General features: G+C 41.6%; 1 protein-coding gene across 1 annotated transcript in view; it reads left to right on the forward strand.

Moving 5' to 3' along the window:
- ITGBL1 (integrin subunit beta like 1) overlaps positions 1-25,304 on the forward strand; it is a 201,792-nt gene that overhangs the window by 95,246 nt on the left and 81,242 nt on the right. The window contains exons 3-6 of the mRNA XM_054012844.1: positions 9,480-9,626; positions 14,146-14,268; positions 21,315-21,455; positions 23,170-23,310. Of these exons, the coding sequence (XP_053868819.1) occupies positions 9,480-9,626; positions 14,146-14,268; positions 21,315-21,455; positions 23,170-23,310 (552 nt within the window). The remainder of the gene's footprint in view (positions 1-9,479; positions 9,627-14,145; positions 14,269-21,314; positions 21,456-23,169; positions 23,311-25,304) is intronic.

Here is a 25,304-nt window from a genome sequence, read left to right on the forward strand (position 1 = left end):
AGCTGCATGGAGCCGACTGGACTTTTAACAGCCTGGCAAACTCAGCTTCCCCCCGCAGCAGGGTGAGACGGCACTCGCGGCTCCAGCCCCACATGGGGGCACCGAGGCCCAGGGCTTCCGGCCCATGGCATGTAGACTTGCTGTGGGCCGGATGAAATGAAGCAGGTTGTAGGCTTCCCCATCCCGGTATAGCAGAAAGAAGGTAATTCAGCTTCCATTCCTGTTTAATCCTCAGTGCCTCTGTTAATACTGCTAATAGAGTTAACAATTAATGCTATTTATAATGGTGGTTATTTATTATTGTTGTTATTGCCCATCCGTTAGACACTAGGACTGCTGTGTCACTGGATGTATGCCATTAAGCTGTGTGAAGATATGAATTTCTAGTCCCTATCACTCTGTGCTGGCTTCAAGTGTCTGAATTCCCCTAACTTTAGGTGTCTTAAAATTAAAGGACTCCATATGTCAGGAACAAACCATCCTGGATTAATAATAATAATTAATAATATTAATTATTTACTGTAATAAAAAGACAACCTTCTCAATCATTTTTAACCAATCCATTTAATAATGTCGCTTTCCCTTAGTGTTTTAGCCTGTTAAAATACATTTTGTATAGCTTTAGTGGAGAAAATTAAGTCTTTAAAACATGGCTGAAAAGAAAAGGCAAAAGCTGCATTTCACCTGGAGCAGCAAGAGATTGTGACTCTCAGGCCTGGACTATACTATAGAGTAAGGTCGACGGAAGCCACCTTAAATTGACCTGTTAATGTATTTGTCTACACTACTGGCTGCTTTACACTGACCTAAGTTGCCTCTAATGTCGACTTCTGTACTCCACCTCTGCGAGAGGCGTAGCGCTTAATTCAGTTTTCATGGGTCAACAGTGAGGTAGTTCAGACACAGCATTGTGTAATTCAACTTAATTGGCCTCACGGTGGTGTCCCACACTGTTCATCTGTGACCACTCTGGATATCGTTCTCAACTCCGCTGCACTGCAGCCAGGTACATAGCAAACAGCACCTCCCCTGCTAAAGCCCCGGGAACTTTTGAATTCCCATTTCCTGTTTGATTAACACTGGGAGCACACCAGCACAGCTGGAGACTCCATGCCCCAAACGTGCTCCAGCCTAGCCTGCACAGGAGGTGGTGGATCTTATTGTCAGGGCCGGCTTTAGGAAGTGTGGGGCCCGATTCGAACAGTTTTGACGGGGCCCCGGCAGGGATGACTGAAAAAAAAAACACATAAAAAACATGTGGGGCTTGTACTCACCGGGCGGCACTCCTAGTCTTCGGCGGTGGGTCCTTCACTCGCTCCGGGTCTTCGGTGGCACTGAAGGACCTGCCGCCGAAGTGCTGCCAAAGACCCAGAGCGAGTGAAGGACCCGTCGCTGAAGTGCCGCCGAAGACCCGGAGCGCTGCCGGGTGAGTAAAAATTAAAAAGGAGCCTCTAGCCAGGGAAGGGATTCTCGGCCACTTGCCCCCATCCCGGTGGCCCTGCCACTGGGCGCGGGGCCCTCTTAGGCATGGGGCCCGATTCGGGGGAATTGGTGGAATTGGCCTAATGCCGGCCCTGCTTATTGTTGTATGGGGAGAAGAGTCTATGCAGGCAGAGCTCCTAACCAGCAGAAGAAATGCTGACATCTATGCCAAGATCGCGTGGGGTTATGGGCGAGAAGGGCTACACGAGGGACACAGAGCAGTGCCGTGTGAAAATAAAAGAACTTCGCAAATTGTACCCGAAGGCAAGGGAGGCAAACAGTAGTTCTGGTTCTGACCCCCACACATGCCGGTTCTACAATGAGCTGCATGCGATTCTCAGGGGTGACCCTACCACTACCCCCAAAAGCAATGTGGACACCTCTCAGATGTGTGAGTCTAGGGACAACAAAGAGGACAATATGGTGGATGAGGAAGAGGGAGGCAGGCGAGCGGTAGATCCATTCTCCCCGAGAGCCAGGAAATATTTTTAACCTTGGAGCCCTGTGGGTTGCAGGACATCATGGTGGCTGACTGTAATGCCGGGGAAGGCACCTCTGGTGAGTATAAAGTTCCAATCAAATTCCAGTTAAACTTTAGCGGGCACACAAATTCGGTTTTATTGCAAGTTTACTGTGAAGACAAAGTGAGGTGCTGTGGGTCACTACTTCCAAGAGGCCGCTCCAGCTATGCAGAGGGTGGCCCCCAGAAAAGACTGTTTATGTGGACCGGGATAGCCCGGGAATCCTCCATGGAGATTTCTAGGAAACTTTCATGGAGGTACTCTGCAATTCTTTGCAGAAAGTTTCTGGGGAGGGCAGCCTTATTTCTTCTACCATGGTAGGACACTTTCCCATGCAACTCCTGAATTAATTCTGCTGGCTTCATTGCAGTACACAGCATAGCAGCATAAGGACCAAGTCTATACCCAGACCTTGCAGCATCTCCTCCCTTTCCACCTCTGTTACCCTCAGGAGACTGATATCACATAGGGTCACTTAGAAGAAACAAGGGAAGTTTTCATTAAAAGTGCTCATACAACAAACAATAAAGCCTGTAGACCCCCACCCCACATGAATTCCAGATCGTCAAACCACAGTGCCGTTAATATGCTTGGCATGGATCGCCATGTAGTTCAATTGGCTGATACCAGACTGGGGGTGGGCTTCCTGTGTTTTTCTCCCACCCTTTCGGAGGCCCCTCAATGTGAAATTTCGCAATTTGGGAGAGAAAACACTCCCTGCCTCCTGTTCTTAAACAACATCCCATGTTGCTAGGGGGAAGGGCTGTTGTTCAACTAGCTACCTATGCTCCCGACATAAGTCTGCCACAAACTTCAGGAAAAGTTCAGTCACCCCTGACTCAAGGGGCCTACTCACCATAGCTGGAACAGCAAAACAGCTCATTGAATAGGTAGGGATTCTGATTATGTTATGGCTTGCACCTAGCATAATAAGGGGTTTGAATTTCGTTTTTGTTTTTATAAAAACAGCCTTGCTCTGGAAACATTGTATGCATTTACAATGGTTGCTTTGTTCTTTTCCATGCCTTAAAGCTGGGAAATGTGTCCTTCGCTGTGTTATCAACACCTGTACAGAGACCTTCACTGATTTGAAGAAGGAGAAAGAGGACACGGGAGGACATGTTCACCAAGATAATGAACACCTCAGGGATAGCTGATACACAGCTCAGAGCCTGGAGGATTTCACTGACTGAGAAATTAGATGTGGACATGGAGAGCAGGAAAGCATCCCAGGAGCATAAGCATGGCATGCGGGATGAGATGCTTCAGATTATGAGGGACCAATCAGTCATTTTGAGGTGTCTGGTTGAACTGCAGGAATAGACGCAGGAGGATAGAGTCCCTCTGCAGCCCCTGCTGAACAGCCAGTCAGCATCGCCTGGCTCACAACCTCCCTCCAGCAGGTCCCTGTGGCCCACGCCGCTTCCCGCAGCTCCCATTAGCCGGGAACGATGAACTGCGGCCACTGGGAGCTTCAGGCAGCCGTGTCTGTGGACGATCAATGTAAACACTGTCTCGTGGCCCACCAGCGGATTACCCTGACGGGCTGCGTACAGTCCGCGGGCCGCAGATTACACACCACTGATTTACCTACTCTGAATTGATTCCCCACTGACTGGTAACTGTCTGACATTGCAAGCTTCCATACAGCGATCGCCACTTGCTTCTCCACTGTCAGAGCAGGTCTCAGTTTTGTGTTGCTGAACTGCAGGGCTGGGGAAAGCGCTGCACAAAGTTCCTGGAAAGTGTCCTTCTGCATTCGAAAGTTCTGCAGCAACTGCTCGTCATCCCATACCCGCAAAATGATGCGGTCCCATCAGTCAGAGCTGGTCACTGTTTGTGACCAGAAACAGTGCTCAACTGTGTGCAGCTGCTCTGAGACTGCCAGCAGCAACTGTGAATTGCACTCCACCGACACAATGAGCATGGCGTAGTCACGCACAATCAACTTAATTAATTCAGAAGCTCAAGGTCAAATTACATTAAGTCCAGGGCCGGCTCCAGGCACCAGCCCACCAAGCATGTGCTTGGGGTGGCGCCTGGAGGGGGGCGGCGCGGCGGGGCGCTCCGGCCCGAGAGCAGGGCCGCGACTGGGCTCGCTGCCCTCCCCGAGGCGCTCCGGCTGCCGGGGAGAGCAGAGAGCCACGCCGCGCTCGCCGCCCTCCCCCTGGCGCTCTGGCCGCCGGAGGCTTTCCGCCCTCCCCCCGGCGCTCTGGCCGCGGGGGAGAGTGGAGAGCCCCAGCCGGGCTCTCCGCTCTCCTCCCAGCGCTCTGGCCGCCGGGGACTCTCCGCCCTCCCCCCGGTGCTCTGGCCGCCGGGGAGAGAGGAGAGCCCCGGCCAGGCTCTCCGCCCTATTCCCGGCGCTCTGGCCGCCGGGGGCTCTCCGCCCTCCCCCCGGCGCTCTGGCCGCCGGGGAGAGTGGAGAGCCCCAGCCAGGCTCTCCGCCCTCCTCCCAGCGCTCTGGCCAGTCGGGGATTGTGGGCCTGTGGCCGGGCTCCGGCCCTGATTAAGTCAACTTTATTTTGTAGTGTAGATATGCACTCAGACTTCCTCCCTGGGTGCTGCAGGGGCATCACCAAATGTCTTACCCCTCTTACTCTGGTCTAGATGCCCATCAGTAAAAAGTTTTTGAGCATGCACCCCCTGCTCCTGGCCGAACTGTCGAAGCAAAAAAAAAAAAGCTGTTCAGACTCTTGGCCAAACTGCTGAGGGAGGGGAAAAAAAAAAGCGGCGCTGCGCCGGCGGTGCTCCTCCTGCCGCGCACCCTGAAGGATCCTCTTGCGCACCCCACTTCAGAGACGACTGGTCTAGATCACAGATTGGCAAACTGGCCTATAATAACCAGAAAAAGAGAGAGGCTAACTTAAGGACTTCACACTCAGATTTTTTCATTTTTTCATTTTTAAGAGCCATTATCAAAATATTTTCAAATGTTTGTTTTTCTAAAATTTCTGCATTCATTTCTGTTCTTTGGAAAGTCCCTGGTGACTAGAGCTATGTGGATAATGGATCTCCTGTTTGCTAGCAATTCTGAAAAAGAGGGAAGAATAATTGCTTTAGGTAAAACAAAATGGTTTGTTTAGATTTTGACCATTTTAAGATGCTCATGATTGTTTTTTAATAAAATTATAGGAAATTGGAAAAAGTCATTTTGAATTGAAAAATTGAAATGTTTCATTTTGTACATGTGGCAGCAAAAACATTTAGATTTTTTAATTATCTTTGTTTTTTTGTCTGCACCAACATGACAAAACCAACACAAATTAGTTACTGAATCTGAATTTTTTTGCTGGAAAAGAATTTAAGATAATTTTTTTTTTGCTCACCTCTTAACCTGAGTCTAAGAAGGAGCCAGAATTTATCAATGTACATTGCCAAAGAGCCACAGTAATAAGTCAGCAGCTCTCCCCACCCCACTCCCAGCGCCTCCTCCTCCCCCTCCCTCCCGATCCGCTGTTTCGTGGCATGCAGGAGGCTCTGGGTGGGAGGAGGAGGAGCGAGGACATAGCAAGCTCAGGGGAGGGGACAGGAAGGGGTGGACTGGGGGCAGGGCCTGTGGCAGAGCCAGGGGTTGAGCAGTGAGCAGACCCTGTCACATTGGAAAGTTGGCGCCAGTAGCTCCAGCCCTGGAGTCGATGCCTATACAAGGAACCACATATTAACTTCTGAAGAGCTGCGTGTGGCTCCGGAGCCACAGGTTGGCCACCCCTGCTCTGGACTGTGTTATCACAAATAATGGCTAAGTTTTTAGTTATCAAAAGGTGAGTGAAATCCTAGAAGTAAAAAAAAATCAGAAAAAATTACCTCCATCTGAAAGGCTGGGAGATTTTTTGGGAATTGTTTTTTGTTTGTTTGTTTCGAAGATGATTTGTCTTGGAATAAGCTGGATCTCAAATGTCCAACAGGAGAATATGCCTATAACATTTTTTTCCCCCTTGTCACTGCAGGTTATTCCTAGAAATGTAAATTGAAATTCCACCAGAGGCAATATATCTAATGTAGTTGCTTAGTGAACCAAGGGCTTTATTTAAGAACTTGGTGCACTGCAAGGTCAACTTCTCAAGTACAGCTTTAAACTCGGTGCCTGATGGAGAGTGCCTCAGAAAAATATATGAAAAATTGTTTAAAAGACAGCACAATTCCTTACATAAGAATGGCCAAACTGGGTCAGACCAATCATCTATTTAGCCGAGTATCCTGTCTTCTGACAGTGGCCGGTGCCTGATGCTTCTGAGAAAATGAACAGAAGAGGGCAATTATCAAGTGATCCATCTGCTATTGTCCAGTCTCAGCTGCTGGCTGTCAGAGGTTTAGGGGCACTCAGAGCCTCAGGTTGCCTCCCTGACCATCTTGGCTAATAGCCATTGATAGACCTATCCTCCCTGAACTTCATTCTTTTTTTAACCCGCGTATACTTTTACCCTTCACAACATCCCATGGCAATGGGTTGCACAGGTTGACTGTGTGTTGTGTAAAGAAGTACTTCCTTATGTTTGTTTTAAACCTGCTGCTTATTAATTTCATTGAGTGACCCCCTAGTTCTTATGTGATGTGAAGGGTAAATAACACTTCTTTATTCACTTTCTCCACACCATTTATTATTTTATAGACCTCTATCATATCCCCCTGAGTCATCTCTTTTTTAAGCTGAACTGTCTCCTTTTTTTTAATCTCTCCTCATATGGAAGCTGTACCATATCCCTAGTCATTTTTGTTGCCCTTCTATGTATTTTTTCCAATTCTAATATATCTTTTTTTAGCTGGAGAGACCAGAACTGCATGCAGTATTCAAGGTGAATGCATCCCAGGGATTAATATAGTGGCATTATGTTATATTTTTGTTCTTATTATCTCTCTTTCCTAATGGTTCCTTACTGATTTATTTTCTTGTTTAGATGGTAGGGGGGAGGGATAGCTCAGTGGTTTGAGTATTGGCCTGCTAAACCCAGGGTTGTGAATTCAATCCTTGAGGGGGGCCATATAGGGAACTGGGGTAAAAATTGTCTGGGGATTGGTCCTGCTTCAAGCAGGGGGTTGTTAAAGGCTTTCTAGAAATCTAAGTACACTGTGTCCACTGGATCCCCCCTTGTCCACATGTTTGTTGACCGCCTTCAAAGAACTCTAATAGATTAGTAAGACACAATTTCCCTTTACAGAAACCATGTTGACTATTGCTCAACAGTTTATGTTCTTCTAGGTGTCTGACAATTTTATTCTTTACTATTGTTTCAACTAATTTGCCCGGTATTGACATTAGACTTACCGGTCTGTAATTGCCGGGATCACCTCAACACCTTTATGAGAAACAGGAGTATTATTAATCCCCACTTTTACAACAGGAGGATCTAAGTGACTTGCCCAAAGTCATGCAGACAGTCTGTGGCAGAACCAGGAAATGAACCCAATCTACTGAATTCCAATTTGGTGCCTTAAACAAAAGACCAAATCTGTTCTGTGTCTATCTTTTAGACTGTAAACTCTTGGGACTGAGAACTATATTTTTGTGTCCTGTTAGTGCTCAACAAATACAGTAAGTACAATAAATGAGACATGCATCTACAAATACACACTTACAGTCTTACCCCTCTTACTCTGGTCTAGATCCCAGACTGGCGAACTGACCCATAATAAACAGAAAAAGAGAGAGGCTAACTTAAGGACTTCACACTCAGATTTTTTCACTTTTAAGAGAGATTATCAAAATATTTTCAAATGTTTGTTTTTCTAAAAGAGACATGCATATACATGTACAGTCACACTCTTAAGTTTTCTCCTTTGTGCACTAATGTATTTTGATTCATGTCTATCTCCGATGACTGAGAGAGATTGCTGCCAGACCAAGTAAGGGAAAGTGTGCAGCAGTTGTCACTGAGTTGCTGTATTGTTTAGTTAAAGGAACAACAGTGAAAAAAGTATTTCTCCTTTTTATTGGAGCTTCTTTTCTTAACCAGCAGAGATTGAGCCAGTAAATCATCAGGGAAGCTGGGATGGAAGAAGCCTTAGCTGCTGTCCGGAGTATTCTTTAAAATGGAGAAGGAAATGGCTTTTAGTTGTTTGTTTTATTTTGGTTTGGTTTAGCTCCACTAGGGCTTATCTTCCTTTACCAGTGAGGGTTATGCCATTAACCATCACTGAAGCAGGAAAATGTTATATAAATATTATGCCCTCTACTCTCTTTCTGCTGGCATTCACCTTTTTTCATGTGCAAACAGAGATCATATGAATAAGTCATCAGACAAGTCTTTAACAAATATTTTTATATTATTTACTTTATTTATTTATTTGTTTATTTAAAAAGAACTGAATAATGATGTTCTTTAACGTGTCCTTTAATTATTGAACTGTGTCTTTGGACCACCGGAGACAGCAAATACAAAATGTATTTAATTAGCAAATAAACTGGTTTTACATCATGAAAGCAATTTATTTACAATAGCTTATTTAAATTCCCGGATATTAGCAGAAGGTGTGTTGTACTTCAATGTTGTTGTTTCTAACTGCAGACAAATTGACATATTTAAAATCAACTGTTGTAAGATTTTATTGATGAGAAATTAAGTGACCCATTTAGAATGCTCACCTGACAATTAGATAGATGCCCTTTGTGTGCAACTGTTTGAAGCCATATGTTGTTCTTGATAGACTAGTTTATACAAGATCATACATAGTCTAAAAGTGTAAAGAGGAAACTGGAAATTAACTGACTGTAATTTATGCTTAATGATTAATTTGGAATACAATGGTTCAACTGCAACATAAATGAACAGTGCAGTCAGTGATCTAGTCAGAAATCTTCTAAGACATTTAAAGGATTTGTAAAACCCTATTGGACCTTGTATAAAGAAAAAGTAGTTGAAATGACACACTTTGCTCACGGTTCACATGAATACCTTTGCTCTGCAAGATATTGCAAAAGACATGTAGTGTACAGATCTCCGCTGATATACACCATACCATCTATTGATGGAAGAAACAGTTGGATTGGTCCTTGAAGCTCTTGCAGTGTTAACCTACCAAGCAATGATATTCATGCTACTCATGAAATATACATCCCATTGTCTTTAAACACTATCAGAAGCTCTTGCAATCATTTTATTGAGATAATAATGGTTAGCAATGAAAATACTAAAAAAAAAAAAAAAAAAAAAAAGGTTTTCAGGCTATAAATATTGTTTATGTACTAGTAGTCTAATTCTGTAATCCCTTTTTAAAATAGCCATTCAGGACTATCAAAATAATGTACTCTGAAACTAAAGTTACATACATTTAAAATCTCTCTTCAAAGTTAATTTAAACTGTTTCCAGCTTTTAGAAAAGCAGTCATGTTTATAATTGTTCAAATGTGACTTAAAGAGAATCTGTTAAGGATGTCATCTTTAAACGTTTTTGATGCAACTGTAGCTTTTTTAAAAAGTAGATTAGAAAAGATGAGTTAGAATGATAACTGATTTTGACACTGTTTCCTTAAATTCCTAGGCCATGGAAAGTGTGACTGTGGGAAATGCAAATGTGATGAAGGCTGGTATGGTGACTCTTGTCAGTACCCAACTACTTGCAACCTTACACGGAAGAAGAGCAATGAAATGTGTAAGAATTCTCAAGATATTATCTGTTCTAATGCAGGTAAGATATTTTCCTTAATGGTTAAAGTTCCTCCTGTGTTACTTTGTATATTGTGATGACATTTGACATGGTTTAATTAAAACTTCACAGAATATGGTTTTAAAGCTTGCTTGGTATACTTATAGAGACATACTAAACTTCTGTGAAATTCTATTCATCAGCATGTGTGTGTGTGTAATGGAATTCAGATAATACAATGAAAATGAGTCAGCAGGCTGAGTCTTTCCTTTGAAATTGACATGGATTCCAGCTGTTCTGAATGACTTCTTCATCCAGAAAAATCAGTGGGAAAAATGTAACCTAAACTGTAGTATGCAGATTGCTAGACATGATATGCAATGCTAGTTTAAACTTTTTATAGGATTTATGTGAAAATATTTGTATGACTTTTAAATTACCTCTAAAGTGTACTCAAAATGCTTTCTTTAGTATTCTGGCTCATCCATAACTATTTTAAATTGATGAAGACTCCAGCTGTGCCAGATGTTTTACTCCTCAAAAGGATGTGGTAACAACATTTACACTGAGAGGGGCTTAGATGTTTTTGTTTTGGTCAGATGCAAAGGAGGCATTTGCAAACATCCCTTCTGGAAATTTAAACAGGAGCTTTAACACTGATTATTAAAACTTGCTATCACAAAACATTTGCCATGTAATTTTGGTTATGGAACCTCCAGCCAAAACCCTCCTACATTCTGAGCTGTTGTAACTCTTTTTATCCTTTGTTTAAGTTTTATGATTCGTGCTGACCTCAGTGGGAATTACCAAGTAGATAAACAGGGGAAGATACAACTGTCTTGAAGATCCAGCTGCACAGTGGACATTTGCAGGCAATCTGAACTGAAATCTGATTCTGCTGATTAACATTCACAAATCTCTATGTGAATCTGGCACTGGGAGGAGTTGCCAAGTTCACACTTTTGCCCAACATTGCCAGTATTTTAATTTACATTTAAGCCCATACACGTATGTAATTTTATACTTACGGGATAGTTCTCTTACTCATTTTAGCATTTTGGCACTAAAGTAATGACTAAGCATAGTCATTCCTTTGCTGGAGATAATATAGACTGCAAAAGTACTAGGAATTATCTTAGCTGAATCTAATCCATGTTTGATATGATACTTGTTACTTGACTATAGGCAGGAGAGAAATTAAGGCAGGACTGTTTGGTGAAGACTCAATCAGCTGCTTAAGGGTAAGACTGAGAGCTCAATTTTAAAAAGGGAGGCAGTTTGTGTGCAGGCAAAGCTCTCATTAAAGACTAGGTTTTCTTGTAATCAGAGCTGCACTCTCTCTCCTTTTGCTTTTCTGTTTATACAAAAACCTTTAGTTTCTGCCTCTTTCTTCAAGTGGTGCACTTTAAAACATGACAGTAAAACCCAGAGTTGTGGAAATTCTCTTTGTGAAAGATATCTGGTTACTGGACCTAGGTTTGTTCTATGTAGTCAGTTTATATTGTCATGTTTTGGTATTTTCTTCAATGCAGTAGCGAAACACTCTCCTACATCTTGTCAGATATTGAGATATTGATGAGCAAAGGGAAGTGTTGAACAATAGAGAGTCATTATCAAGTCTTACACCAGAAATGAGCCATGACCCAATGTGTCAGAGAAAGAGAGAGAGAGATGAGAGAAACTACAAAAACAAAGTAACTGACTTACCACTTTGAACAAGAGAAGGACCACGACTTGGTTATAAAGCTACATCCACACAGCTCCCTCTTTGTTAAACATCATATAGACCCAGATTATCAAAGGCGGCTTGAGCAACTGTGGAAACAGATAACATACACACATGTTTAAATTAGACACACAAATAACTCACATATATGTGTAAATGTTAAGCAGAGCATTCTTCTGTGAGGTGTTCCAGGATCTGCACCACCTACCTGTTTCTTTCTGGGTGGAGTTTAAAATACTGTTTTTGATAAAGACCTAAATGAGGGTTTGGCTCTCAACATGAGACATCATCAGTTGTGATCAGCTGAAATGCATGAGCTGAAGCCCCCTCATGGTAAAAGAGAGGACGCTGCTAGGAGAGCTTTCTCCCTGAGCGCCTCTTTCCTTTTGAATTCACTCTCCCCCATCTCTTGGCTGGAGATGGCCTGAGTCTGTTCATTTCTGAGATTCACTGAAAAGCCCAACCAGCTGAGCAGCCATTTGAGCTGGCTGAGATTGGAACGATTTGGAGTAGGTTGTGGGACTTGAGGCAGGAATGTTTTAGTTTTGTAATGTCTTTTGTTTACTGGCTATGATTGGTGTTGTGCGGGTTTGGCCACTGGGCTGCTCCTATCATTTTGTTTAGTTATGGACTATGTTTTTTTAAATATTTGTCAGATTGCCTAGCACCTGGAACAGGTATCTGATATATGTGTGACACTGAAGTAGGAAGGGTATCATCGTATATTTATTGCAAGTACTTGCCCAGTTAGGCACCAGGTCTTTCACTCAGGGAGTTGACTTTCATTGCTTTATTCTTAGACTCTAGGGTTCATATCTGAAGCAGAAAGAAATATATATATATTTTCAAAAACACAAGCCTACCATGATGATAGGAGCCCAACTGCCCAATACATTTTCTATAAATACATGCACACAGTTGTGCATAAAGCTGGTTGAATAACTTGTAATGAATACATTTTTTCTCCTTTTCTATTTGTGAATCATCTGCTGAGAAATTGGAGTTTTCTTGAAGTTATTCATTATCTGACATTGTTCGCTAATGAACTTCAACAAATAATTCTAGATCTGTAGCTTATTTGTAATCAAGTTCTTGTCATTGTTTTTAAATTCAAGTTGTTTATCTTAGGCATGTAGATCACATGGCATGTTTCTATTCCCTGTCTGAACGAGTGTGACACTCAGTCTAGTTTCTATTGTAAATACAAATCTGAATTGAAAAATTGATATCTGCAATAGTATCATGTATTATTAGCTTACATGTGCTGCTTTGGATACCAGTTTTTATTCCAGTAATCTCATCTACTGAATTTTGGTGGAAAGCAAAGACACAAGAGGCATGAACACAGCTGACGCAAACTCCTAGATAACTTTGGAATGCAAATTGCTGATTATCTTATGTTTATTGTGGTAGTTCCTGGGGCCCCATTATGTTAGGAATTGTACAAACACAGATCAAAAAGACAGCGTCTGCCCCAGCGAGCTTACAGTTTAAGACACGAGACAACAGATGGACGTAGACAGACGGATGGGGGAGTACAAGGAGACAATAAGACAGTATTGTCCAGCATGATGAGCCGTGGTCTCCATGCACCAGCAGGGAAAAGGAAAGGGCTATAACATATGAGCAGAGTCATCAGCATGATGATCAGCAGATGTTATGTTAGTTCCACAAGTTTTTGTTTTGTTTTGTTATTTAAGCCCTAAGTTGCTTACGTGAGTTATTTTAACTCAGAAAAATGCAAAACGATGAACTTAAGATCTAAAACATGAAAGAATGGCACCACGATGCCCTCAAAAGATAGACTGCCACCTACATCAGGGTATTCTTGCTGCAATATTTTACAATATTTGACCATGGCCAAATTATAGGCAATCAATTGACTGATAATTTGACATTATTTGAACAGTTAATTGACTGGTTTGCCGAGCCTAGTGAAAACTACATTAATAGGACAAGTAACCTTCTCTCGTAACCAAGGAATGTTGCAGAAAAGTTTAAGATCAGTGGATGAGGGATCGATCATCCAGTATTATGTCAACTATCCCTGTAATGTACATCCTTGCAGAAAAAGCACACAGTTCTATTAGCCATTTCTAATTATATATTGGTAAAGTACTTGCTGATTGTTTCACATTTTCACTGCAATTAGCTAGCCAGTTGGCAAATTAAAGGTATTGCTGTGATAATTACTATATAAAGTTGAGTCCTCTTCCCTCACATCTGAGCATGAGTTCTTACTGCACCTCCCCCAGAATTAATTCAGGCTGATTTCTTGGGGTTTTCCCCATCTCACTACATTGGGACCACATTCTCCAAATTATGATTGTGTAGGGGATATTAGGATGTTGTGGGACTCTCTAAATATACTGAGGGGATGCTTCCAATGTTATTTCTAGGATCTCAAGTGTGCTGTCATGCTCGTCTGTTGCCATATGGCCATTGAGCTGGACAAAGTCAGATTCCATCCTTGAGAAACTGGTAGTGTAGAATTCAACTTTCTTCCTTCATGAGAGAAAGAGAATGTTGCATTCCTGTTTGTGGATTTTATGATGCCTTTGGGGTAGCTGTTGACAGACAGCCCTGGAGGTGAATTTTACTTGGCTCTAGAGAAGTCTGATACTTCTTGTTATGGTTCTTAATTCTTTGTAGAGTGAGACACCTAAAAAAATCTATTTACACTTCAGATGGACTCCCCTGACCCTCTGGGTTATCTTAAGTTTTCAGTGAACTCAGCAATAAGGCGTATAAAACCACTGTTGGATTAATTAAAACAGTAACAACTATTCTTTCTATTAACTATAATCACGAGAGTGTTTTTTTGAATGTTTACAGGCGTATGCCAATGTGGCAGATGCAAGTGTGAGAATTCGGAAGGGAATGGACTCATCTACGGTAAATTTTGTGAGTGTGATGACCGAGAATGCATAGATGATGAAACAGGAGAGATCTGTACAGGTAAGTGCATTAGTAAATAAGTACAATAAGAAATCAGTCAAAGCTGGTTGAGACATGCAATAGAGTAATACAGTATTTCAGATTTTTACTTATTCGTATTATAAAATGACTTTGTCTCTCAGTGCATGCATGCAATAAAGAGATAAATAGCATGAATACCTACTGTGAAGGGTGAGTAGAAATTTCAGATGAGCAAGTGGGCTGAACAGTCATCTGAGGAACATAGTAGCCCTGAGCCACTGTCTCTTTTTATGAAGAGAAGCGGGACCCAGGGTGCATAGTACCACAAAGCTGCTAATTTTCTAACAAGTGAGGTGCATGGAAGTGGATATGTGCGAGGATGGAAGAAAGAGGGAGAGACTGAGGGGATACATTAAAAACAGAGAAGTACAGTATTGGAACAAGTGGGATTAGAAAGGAGTAACACCCCCCCACACACATACATACACAAGGGGACCCAATTCATTCCCATAATACTGCAAATATGTATTACTATCTGTATTTACTCATGTGTGTATAGATACCAAAATAATTTCTATTTGTTTAACTCTCCATGCTGCTCTTGGGAGGGAATAAGTTGGTTTTTAAAATGATGATAGTAATATGACCCTCTAAAGAAGCCATATCCTGGGAATGCAGGCCAAATGTATCAAATAATTGGCCAAAGTAAAAGCTGGGGAGGGATATATGTCAGTGATTCAATATCTATTTTATTTTATATACCAAGTGTGAAGAGAAAATGCCACACTTTATTACATTTGATAGCATTTGACATTTTACAAAACCCCATTAAACTCTCCTGTTGCATTTTTCTGTGTATCCTTTCTCATCAGTGTGGTGTCTCATTATAAAGCTTTTTCCTTTTCCCTACCCTCGTTTCATTCAGTGATGCCATAATCCAACCGGGGACTAGATTTACCTCTGTAAAACTCCAATTTTATGTTGATGTGCCTGTTGAATTCAAGAGTTACCAGAGAAGGGTGCTAGTGAACCACGTCCCTTCGTGTTTGTGACTTCCTAATTCATCTCTATGGAAATTGGTTACATTATACCAGGACCCAAACACCCCAGTCAGGATCAGGACCCAATTAAAGTTGATATTGCAAACAGTAAGACAGGAATAGTGTCTTGGAGACCTTGCAAACCAAGGCTCTTATCCTTCAAACTTATGCACGAGCTTAACTTTAAGCACATGAATAGTTGTGCTGGGGGTATCGATAGAGCTACTCCTCCTGTGTTAAAAGCTAAGCATCTGCAGTTGCAGTTGCATGGCTGGACCCCAAATAGAGAAAACAGACATGTGTTGGCATCCTTTCATCTGCGAGAGACGGTGGGAATTGCAGCCTATGATGTAAATGGTTTGCAATGTCTCATGTGACTGAATAGGCCAAGCCAAGATTTGCATGATCTTTGGCAGTTATTGCAAATATATGTATCTTTGTTGGGAGCTGCTTGCTTCCTACGGGCAATTTTCTTCTCAAGCCGTAGGAGCTAGCTTCTGTCATGGACTTTGATACCCTGATGGAGACGATGGCGTCACTTGTTATGATCACTTGCCAAGATTTCCCATTGGTCAGGATCAATTCCAAATTCCTTCAAATCTCGCTTGCATGTATTTTTATAGCGAAGTTTGGGCTATTGTTCTTGTTCACTCTGATAGCTCCCCATGTAGCATGTCCTTGGGATGCATCCGTCTTCCAACCTACTCAGATGGCCCAGCCAGCGCAGTCGAAGAACTTTGAAGAACCTTTGCATTGATTACTTTATCTTGCCAATTGGTGTTGAGTATGTGGTGTAAACAACATAGATGGAAACTGTTAAACCTTTTCTCCTGATGAGCATAAGTTTTCCATGTTTCCTCACCATATATGAGTGCTGAGGATGCAAGCTTGGTACACTAGCAGTTTGGTCTTGATGGTCAGCTTTGAGTTGCTCCATGCTCTTTTAGTTAGTCTGCTAAAGGTAGTGGCAGCCTTTCCAGTGCAAACATTTAGTTCTTCATCCAGTGAGAGGTTGGTGGTCACTGTAGAACCTAAATAGCTGAACTTTTGGACTACTTCTAGCTGATTTGCATTGAAGGTGATTGAACCCCCTGTCCTAATACTACTGTTTTCTTAATGCTGATGGTGAGAGCAAATTCCTGACAGGTACTTGAAAGGCGGTCCATGAGTTCTTGTAATAGATCTTCATTGCGGGCTATGAGGCAGCATCATCAGTGAATAGAAGTTCCCTGATTAGCACCTTTTTGACTTTGGTTTTTGACTTAAGTCAGGACAGGTTGAAGAGTTTCCCATCTGATTTTGTGTGGAGATAGACTCCATCTCCCATGTCCTTAAACTCACAGTTCAAGGGTATTGAGAAGAAGATTCCAAAGAGTGTAGGGGCAAGAACACATCCTTGCTTCACTCCACTTTTCATCTCAAAGCTGTCTGAAGTGGACCCGTCAAACTGGACAGTTGCTCTCATATTGTTGTGGAATGAACGTATAAGATTGAACAAAGTTGGTGGACATCCTATCTTTTCTAGTATTGCTAGTAGACCTGCTCTGCTGACTGTGTCAAATGCTTTGGTTAGGACCACAAAGGCAATGTACAATAGTCAGTTTTGCTCCCTGCACTTTTCTTGGAGTTGATGCAGAGAAAATATCATGTCTATAGTTGATCTTCCAGCCCTGAATCCGCACTGTGATTCAGGGTAGACACGATTCGCCAGCTGTTGTAGGTGCACTAAGATGACTTTTGCAAAAGCTTTTCCTGCTACACTTAGTAGCGAGATAGTAGCGAGTTGGAGTTGTTGATTTCCGCTGAGATGCCATCTTTTCCAGGAGCCTTGTCACTTGATAGAAAATCAATGACCTTGCTTAGCTCTTCTACAGTGGGCTCCACCTCTAGCTCTGGCATGACCTGTAGAGTTGGTATTTGGTCCAGTGATTCGCTGGTGATGTTTCTTTCTTGTGTGTATAGCTCTGAATAGTGTTCAACCCAATGAGACAACTGCTTGCTTTTATCTGTAATGATTTCACCGCTGTGCGATTTGAGAGGGGCAGCCTTGTTGACAGTGTATCTAGAGCTTTCTTCAGGCCATCATACATGACTTTGAGGCTGTCTGTACCTCTTCAGAGAGCTTGATCCAGTAATGATTTGCACAGCGGCTGCTTGCTCACTGCATCTCGGTTTTTGCATGTCAAAGTCTCACTTTTGTGCTCTCTGTTGGCTTCTTGTTGTGTTCCAGATAGGCTGTGTTCTTAATATTGATGAGAGTTAATAGTTCCACTTCATTTTCTTCAAACTAGTCCTTTTTTGATGGTCTCTTTCCCCCAAATGTAGATAAAGCTGTTTCATGGATTGTTGTTCTTAAATCCTCCCCAAATTCCTCTGTTTTCTCTGGTAATGACTTCCCATGTATGCTAAGTTCAAAAGCCTGCACAAACTCCTGGCATTTTGGTGTTAATAGCATTGATTTTGGGCTTGCTCCTAGGTTTTGCTCTATGTAGTATCTTGGCTGTAATCTTCACTTCGCTAATAACCAAGGAGTGCTCAGTGTCACAATCAGCGTTGTGGAACGTGCAAGTGTTCCGCACTAAGGGTAGGTCTTTTCTCCTGATGATAACAAGGTCTAATTGGTGCGAGTGGCTTGATCGTGGATGTCGCCAGGACACTTTGTGGTGATCTTTTCCTGTAAAATATTAATTAGTAATGCACATTTGGTTTTGGGTGCAGAATTCAAGAAGTCGTTGGCCATTTTCATTCATCTTGCCAGTGCCAAAATGTCCTAGGCAATCTGGCCATGAGGTGTTGTCTGCACTGACTCTTGTATTAACATCACCAAGGAGGAGAAGTTGCTCAGTTGATGGTTTTCTTTTGACGACTTAATGCAAAGGGTGGTAAAATATATCCTCCTCAGGGCTAATTTTGAGTGTTGGTGCATAGGTACTAATGATGTTCACAGAGTCTGACGTTTAAGCGAAATGATACACTCTGACTTCTCAATGGGTGTTTCTAGGAGCTTTACCCCCTTGTTTCTCACAGCAAAACTGACACCGTGCAGAGGATTTTCTTTGCTGCTTTTACCTTACCAAAAGAAGGTGTAATTGGCCTCTTAGACAAGCATCTGCAAGTCTTGTTTCCTGAAGTGTTGCAGTGTCAACATTGAGTTTGTACAGCTCACAGTCTATCAAAGCTGACTTCAGAATGGTGCTTGTGTATTGTAGGTTGTCATTGTCTGTCAATCTCGGACACTTGGTCCTGACATTCTAGCTGCCAAGACGGAAAGTTCTTGGTTTCTTATTTTTGCCAGGTGCAAGGTTTCCATCTGCTTTTCAAGTTCTGGTCTAGCCTCACACACTCCATGAGGAGGGCAGACTGTGGCGGTTCAGCACCTAACTGTCCGGGGCGCTGCCTGGCTTTGTGGCGGGCAGTGGCTGACCAATGGAATGCAGTGATTCCTCCCACCATCATCACTTCGGCTCCAAGATGCATGTTGTCCCAAAGGATACAGTGTCCTCTTCAGAGCACAGCGCTCTGGCTATGTCACACTCTGTTCTCCCCCCCCTTCCGGGGGAACGGCAGTCCACTGTTCATCCACTTCCTCTCGATGGTGAGTGGGGGTGGGGGGGGGACCCGGGCCCACCCACTACTTCGGGTCCTGGCCCAGGGACCCCCTGTAGATGGCAGCCACATGCTGCATCACCTCCAACCCCCCCAGTCTACTTCCCTGAGCCACTTCCCCACAGCCCCAGCACCTTCTCCGCCTTTGTCTCAGGGCCCTAGCATGTCAGCAGTGAGCCAGGAGCTCACTCTCACTCCCCTGATCCTGCCCAGCACTGCTCTGTCCAAGGTGCTAGCTCCCCTCTACCTGCAAGGCAGCCAGTCCTTCTCCAGGGAGATACTGACTTTCTCTGCCCTGCAGCTCTTCTTATATGGGCCTGCTTGGCCCTGATTGGCTGCTCCTCGTAGCCCTCTCCAATTGGCTGTCTCCTGCATAGCCTCCCTAGGGGCATCTCCCAATGGCTGTCTGTTGTGCTGCCTAGGGTTCTATTAACCCTTTATGGGCTAGTGTGGGGCAGATGCCCCGTCACAGGGGGATTAGCCATAGGGATTTCATATTCAGTTTCAGCAAAGATACAGCCTGATTTTTAACATGGACCATATTATAGCTAACTAAACTCTGATCCTGCAATTTGTTGTTGTGTCCTCATAGAACAGCATTGTCTTCAGTCAGGAACCATGGATCCACTCCAAGATAACTGTAGATTAAATTATGTAGTTCATACTAGTTCTGGGTATATATGAGTGTGAGGGGAAAAAATAAGAGGTCAAAGGTGGTTGTTATCCTTCGTGACCGAAGATGACGCTGATGATGGTTTTACGTCTTGTGAGCACAGTTGTGGCTAAAAAGACCGCTGCGCAAGTGGCAGTCCTTTCCAAATAAAGTATGTAGGTAGTTTGATGCTGAGAAAGGGATTATAAATTACGCCTGCCAAGTCTGCTGCTGTTTATGATTCAGTCTCTGCGCCTCAACAGCCATAGGACAGTTAATAAAACTTTGCCCTGTAATCAGAACACACATGTGACTTGTTTTCAATGGTGATGGTTTGCATTGCGCCATCCATACTCGCTCGCCTATTCATCTGTGCTCTAGTGGCACCCAGTCACAAGATGATTGGCAGGGGGTGCAGACTGTAGCCGATGATGTGGAATCGTTCCATGAGCCCTCTATAATCAAAGATAGAGATGATCAAAAAAATTATAACAATTTAGTTCACAAATTTAGCTTCCTTTCTACCAGTGTGAAGTGTCTGCAAAAAATGGCCAATTTCTCAAATGTATTTAGTTTTAGAAATTATTCACAAATTTGTTCAGAAATAATTCTTGATCTGCTTTCATGAACAATTCATTGTGAATATTTGAAATGCGAAATTTGCTCTGGGTTGGTTAGTTACATAAGTCATACAGAACTGTTTCTTTTCCTTAATTGGTTGACAGCTATGGAAATGTCATGTTTGACTGTAAAATGTACACGTCACAATTCAAAATTTGCACTGTTGATAGTAAATGAACATGAGATATTTGAGGATAGCAGCTAATCCAGTTCTTGCAGAGATTGCTGGGGCTGTTGAGTCTGACACTCATAGTACAGTGAGAAAGAACTTGATCCTGCAAGGTCCTGGCTCTGCTCACCAAAGTACTTAACTATATGCTTAACTTTGAGCACATGAAGTGTCCCACATGCTTAACTTTAAACACTTGGGTACTCCCATTGAAGTCACTGCACTATTCACCTGCTGAAAGTTAGGTGCTCTGGTAGATTGGATCAGAGGGCTTACAAACTTGTAGGATTAAGTCCCAAATGACCAAAGGTAGGACCTGTTCAGGATTTTGAAGGTGGGGGAGGGATATTAGGTGAATTTGTTAAAGGTTTGTTTTGATTCATGGAAGGGATTGATCTTCCAGCTAGTTCTTAATTTTAAGAGCTGATTTGTCTATGTCCATACTTTCCTTGTTTAAAATAGTTACAAACAAAAGCCATAGTCCTGCAAGCTGCTCAGCACAGGTGGAGCCCTCCACTTGCACAGAACCCCATGGAGTGAATCTTGCAAGGGGCTGAGCTCCCCCAACTCCCATTGTTTAGAAGTTGCAAGTGCACAGTACCCTGTAGTTCATGATTGAGAGATTGAGCCACAGTAGTGTATTTAAAGTTGCTCTTTACTTTTTCTGTTAAATTCATGATCTACTAAATTTACCCATCCATACTCAAGAATTAAGTAAAAAGAATACATTTAAATTTAATTTTATTATTATTTATTTATTTATGTATTACAAATGAAGAACATTTGTAAAATAGGTTTATGGCGGTATATCAATACAACATAATTAATTGCTTTTGTAGAAATCTTATTTTATTCAGAAATAAAATCTGTCAACTGCTTTAGTTGTGATCATAACACTGCAAGGATGAAGAGGAAAATTAGTAAAAATGGTTAGATTGTTAATGCTCTTTTAAAAACTTGCCTCTTTCTCACTGTATAAAATTTGCTTTGGGTTAAGGCCATGGAAAGTGTTACTGTGGAAACTGTTACTGTGAGGCTGGTTGGCATGGAGATAAATGTGAATTCCAGTGTGACATCACCCCATGGGAGATCAAGAAAAGATGCACATCTCCAGATGGCAAAATCTGCAGCAACAGAGGTGTGTCATTCGCATATTTTATGTGTGCATTTATTCTGCACTAGGACAAAGGTCATAATTTTTAGAAATAGTTTTTGGTTTTGCTCTCCTTTCACTTCTGGACATGAATCTTTAAAATTTGGCATCTGTGTATATGTGTGTACACATAAACATACATTTATGTATGCATGTATGAATATGTTTGTGTATATGAATACACATATTTCCTATTATATACATATGTGTGTACATATGTATATGCAAAATATGTATTTATAAGATGAAATTGACCCAAGAATGGGAAGTCCCTTTCACCTCTTGCTCCTACAATGAGGCTGCACTGGATGGGTAATGGGCAGATAACTCATCCTGGGTTCCCCAAACCCCTGAATATGGGCTATGAAAGAACAGTGGTCATTATTTCATCTCAGAACCTGGAACAGCAACCAAAGGGGGCCTGCTCATGGCCTTGGAAGATAGATTTTCTTAACTACGTGTAGTTCTTTGCACAAAGTCCAATCACTTGAATTTCATCCATAATTTCCATTTAATTTTGCCAATTTGGGAAGAAATAATGAAAAAAATGAGATTTGTATTCACCAGCTGCTATACTTGGCTTCAGTGAACAAATAGTTCAAAGTGAGAATGTTATTCTTTTGGCTGCAATCCAGAACTATTACAGAAGAGCAAAAGTGCAAGTCTCATAGAAACCTTTCTTAAATATATCTCTACTGACAAAACCTGTTATAGTATGAGCACCTAATTATTCTGAAAGCATTTAGAAAACCCTCTCATCTTAATTATGGGGAAATGGAACGCTTGGCTCAAATACAGAAAGAATGTAGGCTCATTTAATTTTTGGGCTTTAACTTTAAAAAAAACCTTGTATAATACAGGAAACAAATATAGAAACATTATGGTCAAATTAGATATTTTATTTGCACTGTAATAGTGATATCTTACCAAAAGGAATTTTAAGATGTGTTACCTAGCAAGCATTTCTTTATCATTACACTCATTTGCACTGCTCCAGTATAACTGGTAGCTGCAAACTTCTGCAGGATGCACCAGGGAACTACCTGTCCAATACTATTTCCAGAATTCTTTTTAACTTTTCACGTATTTATGATTTTGTCCACATGAAACTTCAGGATGCCTTGACTTTATAAAGCGATTTCTACTCACTTTATTAATAGGTTTTTGATCAGTGTTCCCAGTTTACATATTTTGATATATACTGAATATCTAGGAGAGCTGATGCAAAGTCACTCTAAAAATTTACTGTTTGGGATTACACCATCATTACATAATTTTTCCACTCTAAGAGTTTAACATTCTTTTCACTGAATGAACTATGCAAGTGTCTATAATATCGATTCATCCAGTCCAGTTCTCTTCAAATACATCCTATTGTTGTAGTGGAGGGTGCTGGTGGCTGCAGCAAACGTGACTTTGAACTATGGGCAATCACAGACCTTGCTGAAACTGATGGATGTGGTAGCTGCCCTTATTTCAGACTAAATGGAAGAAGCAATTAAGCTCTTTTATGGAGTAAGATAGCTGGAGACAATGGAAGCCACTGCATACATTTTTAACTAATGAGCATTGGAAACAGTGACCCTGTGCTCACAAAGCTTTTGTGAAGGCAAAACAACAAGTTTCAATTCCTACACTGATTCTTATTCATGCCCATTGGTAGCGGTAGGCCCATTTCTGCTCTGTATTTTTTCCTTAGGCACGTGTATATGTGGTGAATGCACATGCCATGATGTGGACCCAACTGGTGACTGGGGAGATATTCATGGAGATACCTGTGAGTGTGATGAAAGAAATTGCAAGGCAGTGTATGACAGATATTCTGATGACTTCTGTTCAGGTAAGGGGCATATATAAATGTAAACAAGATGTCTGAATTTAATTTTGGAAGAAGGAATGTCCAGTTGGCTTGCTCTTACTCCTCATTCTATTCCTTTAGTGTAATTTTTGCTCAGCAGACATTAGGGCTCATACTCTAATTATTTTATTGGAAGTAGGTAGGTTTTTTAAAATAAAAAACATGCTATTTTGTGAAACAATTAAATGAAACTAAAAATCTTTCATCTTTATTTTTTTCCACAAAACATACTTTTTGACCAGCTTGTCTAAATATGAATGAAGGAGCCCAACTGTAAGCACCCATTTGTGTTATGCTAAGTACATCGTGTTCAACATAGCATGAACAATTTGAAGAATGACTGAAGCTGTTAACTATGGATATACTCTACCACACAGATTGAAACTTGCAGGGTCACTTCTAGTTGCTGCAAATGAAAAGACAGAGGGGAAAAATAAAGGAAAAACTAAAAGAATTCACATTTGTTATTAATGCAAGGTGGTTGGTAGAACATAAAAAGTGGTATGGTAGTGACTTTAGTATCAATACAGGAAATATGTGTTCCTATTAAATGCTGTTGAATCTACCTCTGAACTGTACCTTGCTGCCCCTCAGAATATTGGGTCCAAGATACTCAAGATGCCATTCGAGAATGTGGGGTATAACAAGAAGATCTTTGCTATTTGCTAAGATAAGAAAATAAAATGGGAAAAGATGAGAACATTTCTCAGAACCAGACATCTAGAACTTCAGCTGTATGGGTGCTCAGCACAATATTTTAATCCTTATTGAGAAAGAATAACACCTAACACAGTCCTACCCCATTTCTGGAGGTTCAGAAATTCTTTCTCAGCTACCAACATCCTCATGGTTTGTTGACTGAAAAAGGATTGATGCCCCAGCTTCCCAGAGACACTTGGTGGAACTCTGGGGAAGATGATGCCTCTTCATTTTTATCCAATTACCATAAATACGATGAAATTAGCACTAAACATGAGGAAGACTTTGACTAAAACATTGCATGTGTTTTGTGCACCAAGGGACTCTACAGAAGCATACATTTTGCAAAAGCAACTGAAGGCAGCTTCAAAGGGACTTGACAGATTACAGTCTGACACTAATACTGCAGTGTTCTGTGGAAATCTGACTTGACCTAATTAAGAAAAAAATTTGGAACCACACAAGAACAAAATAATTTTTAAAAATAGCTTCTGAAAAGTTTATAGTTTCCCTCTCCCTTCCCCCTCCCACCCCCCAGCATGATTGATCCCAAATCAAAAGATCACAAAAGGAGCCTAGAGCAGTAAGAGGAGGCTGAAACTGAGATTGTGAAATGTAACCCTCTAGTCCTTTCTTCTCTACTAATGATAAATGTGAAGATCCAGATTTCTTAACCACAACTATGTTTGAAATACAATGTTGGGACTAGCACTGGTCAGAAAAGGAGAAAAAAAGATCTGCATTTGTGAAAATGTTTTATGACTTTTTTTCTTCCCACTTTTTTGGTTGAAATTTTGATCAGCTCTAAGTGTCTAACACTTAAACAGAAAACAGGACAATTGAATTCAGGATATTGTCCATCTTTAAGACTTACTACTATCAGCATCAATTGAGTTTTACCACACTGCAATTGATTTGATTGAAACTTTGTTATATTCCACTTGTAGAGAAAGCAAATAATTTGGTAAAAGTGTATCAATAGCTAAGGGTAAATACAAAAGAGGGTTATGTCTAACTAGATTACAGGCTTTGCATTTGTGTTCTTATATTCAGGGCCTTGTTTTCACAAACTGTGCAAACCCCTAGCTTAGATACAGTGCACCAATGTAAACTGACTTTCAGTAGTGTGACTCACCCCAGTTCAAACTAGGGTACTTTGCATCTGTGTAAGTCATTACCAAAACCCATAATGTGGGAAAGCACTTAAAAAATTCAAGCTGTTAATTTTTGACAATATATTTACTGTTTTATGTCTGCAGAAAAACAGTGCTTACAAA

Source organism: Malaclemys terrapin, chromosome 1 (assembly GCF_027887155.1).
Source record: "Malaclemys terrapin pileata isolate rMalTer1 chromosome 1, rMalTer1.hap1, whole genome shotgun sequence".
Classification (NCBI taxonomy): Eukaryota; Metazoa; Chordata; order Testudines; family Emydidae; genus Malaclemys; species Malaclemys terrapin.